General features: G+C 35.3%; 1 protein-coding gene across 1 annotated transcript in view; it reads left to right on the forward strand.

The window, feature by feature from the left end:
* The first annotated feature begins 8,610 nt into the window (after positions 1-8,610).
* LOC113428573 (vomeronasal type-2 receptor 26-like) overlaps positions 8,611-15,045 on the forward strand; it is a 55,818-nt gene continuing 49,383 nt past the window's right edge. Inside the window, exons 1-2 of the mRNA XM_087948610.1 lie at positions 8,611-8,688; positions 9,682-9,774. Of these exons, the coding sequence (XP_087804736.1) occupies positions 8,611-8,688; positions 9,682-9,774 (171 nt within the window). The remainder of the gene's footprint in view (positions 8,689-9,681; positions 9,775-15,045) is intronic.

The raw sequence follows: 15,045 nt of genomic DNA on the forward strand, positions 1-15,045 counted from the left end.
TGTGATCTAGCCACTGATAAAAAAGATCCCAAATTTCATAAAATTGTTTATCCTCTTGCTCTCTAATTTCAAATGTCAATCTACTCATCTCAGCACATTCCAATATTTTCTTAATAATTTCTTCCTGTGATGGTATTTTCTCATTCTTCCAGTTTTTAGCAAATACAATCCTAGCCGCTGTTAACACATTTACAATCAGGTATTTCAAATCTTTACTATATGTATCCGGTAAGATTCCCAATAAAAAGAACTCCGGTTTCAAATCTACATGTTTTTTTGTCATTTTTTCCAACCACATGCGAATTTTAGTCCAATATTTTTTAGCGTCCTCACAAGTCCACCACATATGGTAATATGAGCCAGGTATCTGATGACATTTCCAGCATTTTTCAGATTTGTTCTTGAACATTCTTGCTATTCTTGTGGGGGAAAGTGCCACCTGTAAAACATCTTATACAAATTTTCCTTATATGCTGTTGACATTGTCATTTTATAATTTTGAGACCACAATTTTTGCCATTTCTCTAAATCAATCCCATATCCAAAATTCTTCCCCCAAACAATCATAGTTTCTTTAACTTGTTCTTCTTCTAATTTAATTCCCAGTAAATAACCATATAATTTTTTAATCACCTTCTCATCAGTACCCATCAAAATCTTATCTAGATCAGTCTGTTTATCATAAAATCCCTCTGTTTTAGAATCTTCATCATACCTTGAATGTATTTGCGCATATGAAAACCAATTCATCTTTATACCTTGTTCCTCTAAATTTTGTATTGATTTAAGTTCACCCTTTTTATCCAATAGTTCCCCATATCTAACTGTTTGTTCCTTCTTATAAATTATAGGATAGGAAAATGCTTCAATAGTCGATAACCAAACTGGAATTTTCAAATAACATTGTCTTTTTATCTTCTCCCAGTTTAACCACAAAGACTCCGTATATAATGTCTTCTAAAATAACCCTGTGTTTTAGTTCCCTATACCATAAAAAAGCATGCCAACCCAACAGCAAGTCATGACCTTCTAATGTCAACAATCTAGTCTTTCTTAATGTTATCCATTCCTTAACCCACATCAAACTTGCAGCTTGATAGTACACTCCCAATTGGGCAGACCAAAACCTCCTCTAATTCTAGCATCTTGCAGAAGCTTTAGCTTTATTTTCGCTTTCTTACCTTGCCATATATACTTCAACATAATTTTATTTAAATCATCAAAATAGTCTTTTCCGAGCCTAATTGGTATTGTTTGAAAGAGAAATAGGATTCTAGGTAAAATATTCATCTTAATTGTTGAAATTCTCCCTATTAATGACAATTGCAGGTTTTCCCATTTCTTCAAGTCTATAGCTATCTGTTGTTTAAGTTTAATATAATTATTCTCTTTTAATGTGCTACATCTTGCTGTCAAATGTATCCCCAGATACTTAACCTTATTTGTAACTTGGATTTTCAGCAGGTCTGCCAGTTCTTCTCTTTGTCTCAGTAGCATGTTCTTTGTCAAAATCTTTGTTTTGTCTTTATTTATTTTCAAACCAGCCACCTCACCATATATCTCTATCTTTTCCAATAACTTTGGAGCTGTTTCTAACGGATCTTCCAAAATAAAGACTAAGTCGTCAGCAAAAGCTTGCAGTTTAAATTCTTCCTTTTTAATTTTCATTCCTTTTATGCTTTTATCATCTCTAATATTTCTATTCAGCACTTCCAAAGTCAATACAAATAGCAAAGGAGATAGGGGACATCCTTGTCTTGTGCCTTTTCTTATATTAATAAAATCTGTAAGTTCTCCCTCCATCATTACCTTTGCTGTCTGTTTATTGTATATGGCTTCTATTGCTTGGACAAATTTTCTGGCAAAACCCACCTGTTCCAATAGTAATAACATAAATCTCCAGTTCACGTTGTCAAACGCCTTTTGAGCATCTAGAAATATCAAAGCCATTTGCTTTTCAGGATGTGCCTCATAATATTCCAAAGTATCCAAGATTACTCTCATATTATCTCTAATTTGCCTCTTTGGCAGAAATCCATTTTGATCTGGGCGAATAAAATTATTTAAGTATTTTTTAAGTCTTTCTGCTAAAATTGAAGCAAAAATTTTATAGTCTGCATTTAATAGAGAAATAGGTCTATAGTTCTTAATTTGCAGTGGATCAGCCTCTTCTTTTGGAATAAGTGTAATATAAGCCTCTGACCATGTTTTAGGTATCATCTTCTTTGACATAGCTTCATTCATAACTTCAAGCAATGGAATGCTCAATGATTCTTGAAATGTTTTATAGAATTCTGCTGGAAGCCCATCTGGACCCGGTGCTTTCCCATTATTTTGTTTCTTAAGTGCTTCAGTTAATTCCATCATTGTTATGTTGCTTTCTAGCATTTCTTCAGTCTCTTTAGGCATCTTCGGTAGGTTAGCATTCTGTAAATACTGTTTAACTTTTTCTTCATCAATATTCTCTTGTTTATATAGTTGCCCATAAAAATCTCGAACAATTTCCTTTTTCTCCTTGTTACCATAACAAACTTGGCCTTGATCATCTATTAACTTCAATATTTTTCTTGATTCTTTCTCTTTTCTCAATTTATATGCTAGCCATCTACCTGGTTTGTTTGCATCTTCAAAATAATTCTGTTTAGCATTTCTAATTTTTTGTGCCAATTCTTCTTTCTCTATTAATTCCATTTTATGTTTAGTTATATCCAACTTCAATTTAATTTCCTTTTTCTGTGGCATTTTCTGTAATTCTTTTTCAAGTCTTTTATACTCATTTTCCAAGGTCTTAGTGGCTTACCTTTTCCTAATATTCTTTTTTCTTATATAATCTATTATCAAACCTCTAACATATGCCTTCATTTTATCCCAAACATTCTGCGATGAAGTATCTTCTTTTTTATTTTCCCTAAAGAAAAAAACCAATTCTTTCTCCATCCACTGTGTAAAATCTTTTTCCTTTAAAATAGTATTGTTTAACGTCCATCTCGATCTTTTTTTTTGTCCCTTCCATTTAATTGTCATTGGGCTATGATCTGCCCAAGTACTTGTTTCAATGTTTGTTTCTTGAATATTAGATATTAATTCTGATGACATCCAAATCATATCCAATCTGGACCATGATAAATGTCTATTTGAATAAAAAGTATATTGTTTAGCTTTAACATTTCTTTCTCTCCAAATATCTTTTAAGATTAATTCATCTGTCATTTTAAAAAAAGATTTAGGGAGAGTCTTTCTATTTTGCTTTGTTATTGTTGCTGTATAGTCCAGTTTATTGTCCACAATTCCATTAAAATCTCCCATCATAACTATATTGACATAGTCCAGTCCAATTATTTTCATGTGTAATTTTTTATAAAATTCTTCTTGTTTATCATTCGGAGCATAAATTGCAATCAAGAGTATTTTTATATTATTGTCCATTATTTCCACCATTAATACTCTTCCGTCTTCATCCGTATAAATCAATTTTGCTGGGATGACCTCTTTGATGTATAGAACCACTCCTCTTTTCTTACATTGAGTCAAAAAAGTAAATATTTTCCCTAATTTTGGTTGTACTAACAATTGCTCATGTTGTTTTTTGATATGTACTTCTTGTAAACAAATTATATCAAATTTTAATTTCTCTAATTTATGAAAAGTTTTCCTTCTTTTAACAGCTGAATTGAGTCCATTTATATTCATTGTAGTCAATTTTTTTTCTTCCATGATTAGTCTAACAGCTCTCATGGATCTCACTTCACGCTGTTCTTTACTATCCACCTGTCCACCTACTGCACCTTCCTCTTCTTAAGTCTCCAGTTGTTCCTCTTGAAACTCAATTAATGAGACCTCTTTCTCTGCCTCTTCTTCTCTCCTTAAGTTTTCTCGGGTACTTACATGTATGGTGTTCGGCTTGGTTCGGGTATTTTCCCACGTCATTGTAGTTGTTCTTTTAACAGATGGCACACTAGGACACACCATGTACCAGAAGAAAACCCACACCAACCGCTACCTCAACGCCCAATCCCACCACCACCCAGCACAGATAAACTCTGTGGCTAAAACACTAATTACCAGAACCAAACGCCTGGCAGACAAGACATACATTAAGACTGAACTATGCACCCTGACTAAAGTACTGAAAGCCAACGGCTTCCACAAAAGCAAAATCACCAGCTTGATCCACAAAAACACACTGAAACATAATAGAGACCCAGAAGATGAACAGACCTATGGAACAGCTGTCCTGCCCTACATAAGAGGTACTACAGACAAAATTAGTAAGGTACTACACAGACATCACATCAGGACTGCCTTCAAAACAGACAGAAAAATAGCAGCCATCCTTAGCAACCCCAAAGATAAAATTGACCTGGAAAACCAAGGCATATACGAAGTCCCCTGTGCATCATGCCCGGCCACATACATTGGACAGACCAATAGAAGAATAAGCACCCGCCTGGATGAACACAAAAATGCAGTCAAAAAGCTGGAACACACTTCCTCACTAGTCCAACACATGGAAGCCACAGGTCATAGCATCAACTTCAATGGCACCAAAACCCTGGCCACTATAGAAAACCCTAATCACAGAATCATCAGAGAAGCCATAGAGATTGAAAAAGACCAGAAAGCATGAATAGAAGAGATGATTCCACCAGGCTGTCAATCATTTGGAAGCCTGCACTCACAAACAAAAATCTCCACACCACAAGCCAGGCAAACACCTGGGCACAAACAGATCCCCCTGATACTTCCAGCTCAAACACATCCCAACCAGGCACCCAGATGAAACCCAGCTTCCTAACTAATGATAGCCGTCCATTTACCCGAAGCCAAGCTGCACTAAAGGCCTCCAATAAAGCAACACAATGCTGCCAGCCAATCAAGATACAAAAAGAGCCAAAAACAGACAGAAGATATTAGAGACACCAATCAAGCAGAACACAGCAAACTCCGAGACCAATAAACACAGACCAAGACTCCCAACCAATCAGGATGAAGAAAAAACCATTCTGGCACAGCAATAGGCTGCCCCAAATTTAAATCTGAAACCACTGTAAAAGTCTGACTCACAGACGGACACAATACAGAAGCCTGATGATGGCAGATGAGATTCTGCTGAAACGTTGCTACAACTTTAAAAGAACAACTACAATGACGTGGGAAAATACCCGAACCAAGCCGAACACCATACATATATATATATATATATATATATATATATATATATATATATATATATATATATATATATATATATATATATATATATATAAAAAATAAATAAATAAATAGCCAAAGGGAGCCTCTATCCTAAAAAAAAAAAAAAAAAATCAAAAAGGAGCAAATATATATAAGAGAAAATTCAGTCTGGTTAACTACAAAGTCGCGCTGAAGTTCCAAAAAAAAAAAAGTAAGAAATTGAAAAAAAAATCCAAGCCTCAATTTGACATCTTTTAAAAAACGCCGCTCTTACAGTTTTGTCAAAAAAAAGTCTCACAGATTTCTTCTTATATTCAGAGTGTCCTTTGAAAACTCAGCTAATTAGCAAAAAAAAAAAAAAAAAAGTTTCTCACCCAGCCGACACACTTTCACTCTCAGCTCTTCCTTTCCGGAGCTGTCCTGACTTCAGCAGCTATGGAGGCTGCCTCTCCACCGCCAGCAATAGGACTTCTTCCGGATCGAACCAGGGACTTTGCGATGTCCCTGGGATCCAGGAAATGTGCCCTACACGGTCACCGTCTCTACAGGACAGTTTAGGTCCGTTAGGACCGACCGGGGGCGAAAATATCAGCTGCGATCTCGGAGCCCCGAGATTGCAGCTGTATCGCCGAAACGAAGCTCCGCCTTCTCCCAAAACATGGTCAGAGGCTTATATTACACTTATTCCAAAAGAAGAGGCTGATCCACTGCAAATTAAGAACTATAGACCTATTTCTCTATTAAATGCAGACTATAAAATTTTTGCTTCAATTTTAGCAGAAAGACTTAAAAAATACTTAAATAATTTCATCCACCCAGATCAAAATGGATTTCTGCCAAACAGACAAATTAGAGACAATATGAGAGTAATCTTGGATACTTTGGAATATTATGAGGCACATCCTGAAAAGCAAATGGCTTTGATATTTCTAGATGCTCAAAAGGCATTTGACGACGTGAACTGGAGATTTATGTTATTACTATTGGAACAGATGGGTTTTGCCAGAAAATTTGTCCAAGCAATAGAAGCCATATACAATAAACAGACAGCAAAGGTAATGATGGAGGGAGAACTTACAGATTTTATTAATATAAGAAAAGGCACAAGACAAGGATGTCCCCTATCTCCTTTGCTATTTTTATTGACTTTGGAAGTGTTGAATAGAAATATTAGAGATGATAAAAGCATAAAAGGAATGAAAATTAAAAAGGAAGAATTTAAACTGCAAGCTTTTGCTGACGACTTAGTCTTTATTTTGGAAGATCCGTTAGAAACAGCTCCAAAGTTATTGGAAAAGATAGAGATATATGGTGAGGTGGCTGGTTTGAAAATAAATAAAGACAAAACAAAGATTTTGACAAAGAACATGCTATTGAGACAAAGAGAAGAATTGGCAGATCTGTTGAAAATCCAAGTTACAAATAAGGTCAAGTATCTGGGGATATACTTGACAGCAAGATGTAGCACATTAAAAGAGAATAATTATATTAAACTTAAACAACAGATAGCTACAGACTTGAAGAAATGGGAAAACTTGCAATTGTCATTAATAGGGAGAATCTCAACAATTAAGATGAATATTTTACCCAGAATCCTATTTCTGTTTCAAACAATACCAATTAGACTCAGAAAAGACTATTTTGAAGATTTAAATAAAATTATGTTGAAGTATATATGGCAAGGTAAGAAAGCGAGAATAAAGCTAAAGCTTTTGCAAGATGCTAGAATTAGAGGAGGATTCGGTTTGCCTAATTGGGAATTGTACTATCAAGCTGCAAGTTTGATGTGGGTTAAGGAATGGATAACATTAAGAAAGACCAGATTGTTGACACTAGAAGGTCATGATTTGTTGTTGGGTTGGCACGCATTTTTATGGTATAAGGGAACTAAAACACAGGGTTATTTTAGAAGACATTATATGCGGGAGTCTTTGTGGTTAAACTGGGAGAAGATAAAAAGACAATGTTATTTGAAAATTCCAGTTTGGTTATCGACTATTGAAGCATTTTCCTATCCTATAATTTATAAGAAGGAACAAACAGATATGGGGAACTATTGGATGAAAAGGGTGAACTTAAATCGATACAAAATTTAGAGGAACAAGGTATAAAGATGAATTGGTTTTCATATGCGCAAATACATTCAAGGTATGATGAAGATTTTAAAACAGAGGGATTCTATGATAAACAGACTGATCTAGATACGATCCTGATGGGTACTGATGAGAAGGTGATTAAAAAATTATATGGTTACTTGCTGGGAATTAAATTAGAGGAAGAACAAGTTAAAGAAACTATGATTGTTTGGGGGAAAAATTTTGGATATGGGATTGATTTAGAGAAATGGCAAAAATTGTGGTCTCAAAATTATAAAATGACAATGTCAACAGCATATAAAGAAAATTTGTATAATATGTTTTACAGGTGGCATTTCCCCCCGACAAGAATAGCAAGAATGTTCAAGAACAAATCTGAAAAATGCTGGAAATGTCATCAGATACCTGGCTCATATTACCATATGTGGGGGACTTGTGAGGACGCTAAAAAATATTGGACTAAAATTCGCATGTGGTTGGAAAAAATGACAAAGAAATGTATAGATTTGAAACCGGAGTTCTTTTTATTGGGAATTTTACCAGATACATATAGCAAAGATTTGAAATATCTGATTGTAAATGTATTAACAGCGGCTGGGATTGTATTTGCTAAAAACTGGAAGAATGAGAAAATACCATCACAGGAAGAAATTATTAAGAAAATATTGGAATGTGCTGAGATGAGTAGATTGACATTTGAAATTAGAGAGCAAGAGGATAAACCATTTTATGAAATTTGGGATCTTTTTTATCAATGGCTAGATGACAAAATACGATAATAGAATATTTAGAATGTTAGATAGCAAGGAATACCTTTATCTTTTTTTTCGCTTTTGCTATTTGACATTATATCTATAAAGTGTTTGTAGGATAGATTTGGTATGATTATATGATTTGTTATAGAATAAACTGTTTAAAGCATTGTTATCTCATAAAGCATGAATGATTAAAAGTATAGTCAAATGATTTTTTAATAGCGATATTAGGATATAAAAGTTTGGATTGACAATATGAGTTGTTATGTAACATAATTGTAATTGAGACTGCGAAATGAATGCAGAAAACTGATGAACCAACCGACACACTGTATGTATATAAGAGAGTTGATGTTTTAATGTTTTGTTTGTTTGTAGAAAATCAATAAAATTGTTTTCAAAAAAAAAAAAAAAGGAATCCCAACATTTTGTTCAATGTCACCCTGGAATACAACATCTATGACAATTATTTCAGAGCACAAATGACTTCAGAGGCTTTGCTGGACTTGCTTTCGGAGGGGGAGGCCAATGTTCCCAACTACAGTTGTGGAAGGCAGAGAAAGACCATGGCTGTTCTTGAAGGGGCTGATACTGACACCTCCTTCCAGATTTCAACCATGTTGGGAACCTACAAAATCCCACAGGTGTGTCTTTGTGCATTTTGTGAAGACCATTTTTAGACATGCAACATAGAGCCAGACATCCTCTGTTCTACATGAAGAGAACAGTTCTATTGTGGGAATTGCATGAAGTAAGGATGAAGGTTCTATCAAATAGAAGAGAAGGACCTGAACAGACAATCCTCTCCCTGGCACAATTGTCATGCAGACTGTGAAATTCTGCTGGCTGCTTGCAACAGCCAAATGCTACACTAAAGTGAGAAGAAAAGCAATGTAAGAGCAGAATAACCATAGACTCCCTATAAAAGGTTCTTCATAGCAAGCTGTTGAACAATTCCTCCATTAGAGCTAAATGTTGTCTTAATGGTATAATAATAATAATAATAATAATAATAATAATAATAATAATAATAATAATAATAATAATAATAATAATAATAATAATAATAATAATAATAATAATAATACTGACTACAAGCAGCGGCATGACAAAGTAGCAACAATGGTGCATTGGAAGATTTGCAAGAAATATCATTTGCCTGTAAGCAAGAACTGGTGGGACCATAAAATAGAAAAAGTCATAGAAAATTAAAAAGTTAAATTGCTCTGGGACTTCAGAATCCAGACAGACAGGCACCTGCCACATTACACCCCAGACATAACAGTTGTTGATAAGAAAGACCAAAAAGTCTGGATAGTGGATGTGGCAATGCCTGGAGACAGCCGAAGAGAAGAGAAAGAACTGGAGAAAATAACAAAATATAAAGACGTACAAATACTTGAACACCATAGGCATTGACAAATTTGCCATCAGTCAATTGCAGAAGGCAGCTTTACTTGGAACAGCTTCTATCCTGCGGTGATATCTGTAACACCATCAAGCATCCAGATTTGCCTATCCCAGGTCCTTGGTAAGGAATCAATAGGGAGACAAAAATGCCACACCCGGTCTGAACATCTGGCTGACTGTGCAATGAATACTAATAATAATAAAGTTGACTTTTTTTCCCTTTTCAGATCAGTCACGGTTTTGATTCCCAGGTTGTGAGTGATGAAAATCCTTTCTTCTACCCAATGCTCCCTGCTGAAGGAGCCCAGTACCCAGGGATGGTAAAACTGGTCCTCCATTTCAGGTGGACCTTGGTGGGTCTCCTTGCTCCAGACACTGAGAATGGACAAAGGTTCATGAGGACGTTGACTTCCATGCTGGTCAGGAATGGCATTTGCCCAGTTTTATCACAAACCTTTTCCCCAGCTTCTTAGATTGTGAACGTAGACTGGCATTTATACCACAGTTGGAGAAAGGTGAAGGTCTTTATTTATGGTGCAGACTTGACTTCATTCAATGCAGGTGCTACACTTTTGGGTCAGGTTTGGGAAAGGCTTACTGAGCCTCCCAGAGGAAAAGTCCTGATCACCACAATCCGCTGGGATTTCACTATTTATTTGTCAAAAAAACCCTTTCCAGTTCAATACATCCACAGCATATTTTACTTTCCTATGATGAAAAATCAAATTACAAAGTATGGTTGGCAGTTGAAGTTTAATTCTTTTATGAGACACTATGTAGAGACCTCTGTTAGGGATATACACCCTAGGAGAACCTGCAGGGCAGGCAGGCAGGAAGGCAAATATGTGAGACAAACGTTGTAGTAGTTTACACTCAGTAAAACAGATACACAGTGCTAGTTAAATAATTTTATTCCAGTAAGATTGTTAGCATAGTCAAACAGTCCATATATCATACACTAAGTTCAGTCCGTCCAGGGATTAATCAGTTGCAAAGTCCAGTGTCGAAAAAAAGAGGTCATTAAACTTACAGATATCAGTCCAGTAATTTATCTCTTCGCAGTATGAGATAAGAAGAAGTAAAAACCTCTTTTCTTCCTTCACCGTTCAAGAAAAACAGTAGCAGGGAAAAACCATCAATCCAATAAGCCAGCAAACAGTGAGCTCTCTTGCTCCCTCTTATGGTGATTTTACAACCGCACCCAAAATACATGTTTTACAGTTAAAGTGATACACACACTTAAACTCACTAACATAGTTTATATATATTATTTTACCCAAACTAAGTTAGGTAACCATGTTATTCCTAACATTCTCCCCTTTTGGGTAATATAATAACATATATATCTATTTACAACTTTAACCCATAGTTTTCACAATTTTCCTTGTGCTTGACCGAACCTTGGGCTTTTGTAAATCCATCTGCAAAATTTTCTTCAGTCATGCAATATTCCAGTCTTATTAAACTATTTTTTACAGATTGCCTTACATTCAAATATCTAAGATCAGTATGCTTAGATCTTGTTTTTACAGCAATATTTGTAGCCAACCGTATGGCTGCTTGATTGTCCTCATACAATACAATGGCTTCATTAACAGTTATTCCCATATCTAATAACAACTGTTTATACAGAATTAAATCAGTACATAATAAAGATAGGCATGAAAATTCTGCTTCCATTGTGGACATACTTATGTGTTGCTGTCTAATTGACCTCCAACCAATCAGTGCTTTTCCTAATAGTATAGCCGTACCTGAAGTTGATTTCCTAGTGTTTATGTCTGTTGCAAAACTTGCATCAGCATATGCACTTAAAATCAGATCATCTTTTGGCTCCAAATACAATGCATAGTGCATTGTCTTTTTAAAATACCTTAATATTCGCTTTAGCGCTTGCCAGTGACGTTCAGTGGGTTCAGTGTTGAATTTCGCCAATTGATTCACGCCATATGCAATGTCTGGCCTTGACCAATTACTAATATACGATAAACTACCAATTAATGACTGATAAATAGTCTTATCGAATTTTGAACTTTGAGCATCAGTTCGGCAAAATTCCTGACTCATTGGAGTTTTTGCCGGCTTACAAAGTTCCATTTTATACGTTTTTAGCAATTGGTAAATTTTATCTTCTTGAGATATCTTAAAGCCACTCTTGGTTTTGTTTATTGTCAATCCTAAATACTGTTTTATCTCTCCTAATTGCTTTAATTTTATCCTTTTACCTAATAATGATATTATTTCAGTAGCTTAATTATTAGTCTTCGTAATTAAAGCAATATCATCTGTAAACAACAATAATAATGATACTGTTCCATTTTTCTCTCTCTTAAAATAAACATGGATCAGCTAAACCTGCTTTAAACCCTATATTGTTTAACTCTTTTACAATATATTGGTTCCATTCATAACCAGATTGTTTCAATCCATAGAGACTCTTTTTCAGTTTCCAACAGTCATTATTATTTTTATCATCCTTTATACCTACTGGTTTTCTTAAATATATAGTGTGCTGCAATGGTGCATGCAGATAGGCAGTTTCTACATCTAAATGATTTATAATATAATTTTTCTTAGCTGCCCACACTAAAGCTGCTCTCAAGGTTGTTGCCTTTAAATTTGGTGCAAATACCTCATCATACTCATATGCAGTTTGATTAAATCCTTGAGCTACCAACCTAGCCTTATGGGTTACAGTCCCATTTTTACCAGTTTTTAATTTAAATATCCATTTGCAGCCAATGGACTTTTCACCTGGAGGTAATTTGGCATTTTCATAAACTTTCATTTCCTTTAATGAATTTAGTTCCTTTTCCATTGCCTTATGCCAATTTTCCTGATCCTTAGCAGGATACATCCTAAGTTCTTCAACACTAGTTGGAACTTTATTTACTTGGCAAACTATACTTGCTTGATACCTATCAGGTGGTCTGGTTACACGTGTTGACCGTCTAGGTATTACAGGGCTTACAGGTAGACTTTCATGTAGTACCTGTTCCTGGTTATCTATTTCTTCCTGATCAACTATTTCTTCCTGTTCTGGTCCTATTTGCTCTTCCTGTACTTCCTCTTTAATTGCGCTCTTCTTATTACTGATTTGTTCTTTTGGTCTTTTGTAGGTTTCTATGATTACTTCCTTACTTGAATCTTGTTCCAGTTTTTCCCATCCTACATGTTCAAGGAATTGTACACTAGCACTACAGTAAACTCTAGATGTACCTTTTTCCCAGAATCTGTATGATTTGTGATTAGATTCATAACCTACGAAGAATAACTTTTTAGCCCTATGCTGCCCCTTTTGTCTCAGTTGTGTAGGGATATGCACCCATGCTGGTGCTCCAAATGTATGCATGTAGCTTAGGTCAGGTTTTCTGCCATGCCACCGTGTGAATGGTAATTCACCTGTTGTTGAGTTAACAACATTATTCAGTATATGATTACCACACATTATTGCTTCTCCCCACAAAGTTTCAGGTAATCCTGAATCTGACAACATAGTACGAGACATTGCTTGTATTGTTTGGCCTCGTCTTTCTATAAAGGAATTATGTTGTGGCCTATATGGTGCAGACTTTTTATGTTCAACACCTGCCATTTTCAGTCTATTTTGGAATTTATTGTTTATAAATTCCGTACCATTATCAGTGACATATAAATTTATATGTCCTAAACGTCTGTGTAACAAATGTATGCACTCATCATGAGGCTTAACATTATTATAAACTGTGTTAGCCACCTCTAAATTATCATTTAACACATACAATTCACCTCTTAAAGTTGCAGTCACTTTTTTACCTTCCTTTTCAATTATGCAATTGTCTCCCCTAAAGGTAATTACATAACCTAGTTTAACCAAAACTCTAACCGAAAGCAAATTAAACTTAAGCTGTGGTACATATAACATTTTTACATTTTCTTTTATGCAAGAACAATATGCTATACCTTCACCTTTAGCTTTCAGTTTCCAGCCATTAGGTAACGATATCTGCTGTGAACTCGTGGACATCTTAACAAATTTTTTCTTATCTTTCGTTATGCAGTGCGATGCTCCACTATCTACAACCCATAAATTATTATTCACAGTTTCGTTGCTATACATGGCTAACTCATTTTTTATCCTTTTGATGCCTTTTAGCATTCTGGCTGGCATTTTGGCTTTTTCCTTTCTTGCAGAATCTAGCCAAATGTCCTTTTCCTCCACAATTAAAACATTTTCTAATTGTATAGGCTGACGAAGATATTTTCTCTTCTTCACATTGTGGTTGTTCCCTTCTGAGTTGATCCCTTTCAAGCCTTCTCCTGGCTTCTTCAATTAATCTGCCAGTAATGTCAGTTAATGTGAGGTTATCCTTTGGCAGTACTTCAAGTGAAGTTACATAGTCGTCATAACTCTCATCTAATGAAGACAAAATTATATAAACTTGGTGTAGTTCAGTGAAGATAAGTTCTTTTTCATGCAGTTCTTGAAAAATTCTCTTCATAGAGTTTATATGATTTAACATGTCTCCATTCTTTTGAAGATGTGTTCTAAACAGCTTCTGTGTAAGATTTATATGTGCTCCTACACTGTCTCGAACATAAATCTTCTTTAAATTCTCCCAACACTTTGCAGCTGTTTCTTCTCCACGAATATGGACAAGTTGCTGGTCAGAGAGTGTCAGTCCTATTATACAGAGAGCTTGCTCATTCTTCAGTTGATATTCTTATATTTTCTGGGCATCATCCTCATCCTCTGGATCCCATGCATTTACCTCTGGTGGGTTTTGTATTATATTCTGTTAGTGTTTTGGGATAAACCCCTAGCAGAGTATGCAGCAGCAGTCAAGCCAGGCAGCCAAATGAGAGAGGAAGGTTTTTAGAGTATACACACACTGAACACAAACACTGTTTGTAGTTTAAATAGTTTTTAATCCAGTTAGAGTTTAAGCATTGTCAATCAGTCCGTATGTCATTCACAATATATCCATTCAGTAAGACTCACTAACTCAGTCCAGATAATAGTCCTTACTATATCTTTATCAGCCGATAAAGATATCTTCTCCTCCTCCGATGCCTTTCTCCAGAGGATAACGCTGGATATTCAGTAGAACGATCAAACAGTAGACAGTCGCAGTAAAACAGTAGTAAACAGTTGTATCCAGCAGTAAACAGCAGTAAACAGTAAACAGCAAACGGTAAACAGTAAAACAATAGGCAGTAAGCAGTAGGCAGTAAGCAGCAAGCTTTCTCCTGCTTCCTCTTATTGCAGTTTCTAACCGCACCCTTAATTGGCTAATTACATGCAGTGTGGTGCTTAAAGTTACAAACACTTAAACTATGATACCTTAGTTTATATATTTATCCACCCAAACCTTGTTGGGTATCAATGTTATACCTAACATTCTCCCCTTTGAGGTGATATAAATATATAATACCTTTACAATCTAACCCCATAGTTTTCACAACTCTCCTGGTGCTTCCTGGCACCTTGGGCTTTTGTAAAATTATCAGCTACATTGTCCTCCGACATGCAGTACTCCAGCTGTATCATTTTACTTCTCACAGATTGTCTAACGTTTAGGTACCTTAAATCTGTATGCTTGCTCCTAGTT

The sequence above is a fragment of the Notechis scutatus genome, unplaced genomic scaffold, assembly GCF_049901735.1.
Source record: "Notechis scutatus isolate UNSWTSFEM ecotype Mainland unplaced genomic scaffold, rNotScu1.2 NSCUCTG25, whole genome shotgun sequence".
Taxonomy (NCBI): Eukaryota; Metazoa; Chordata; class Lepidosauria; order Squamata; family Elapidae; genus Notechis; species Notechis scutatus.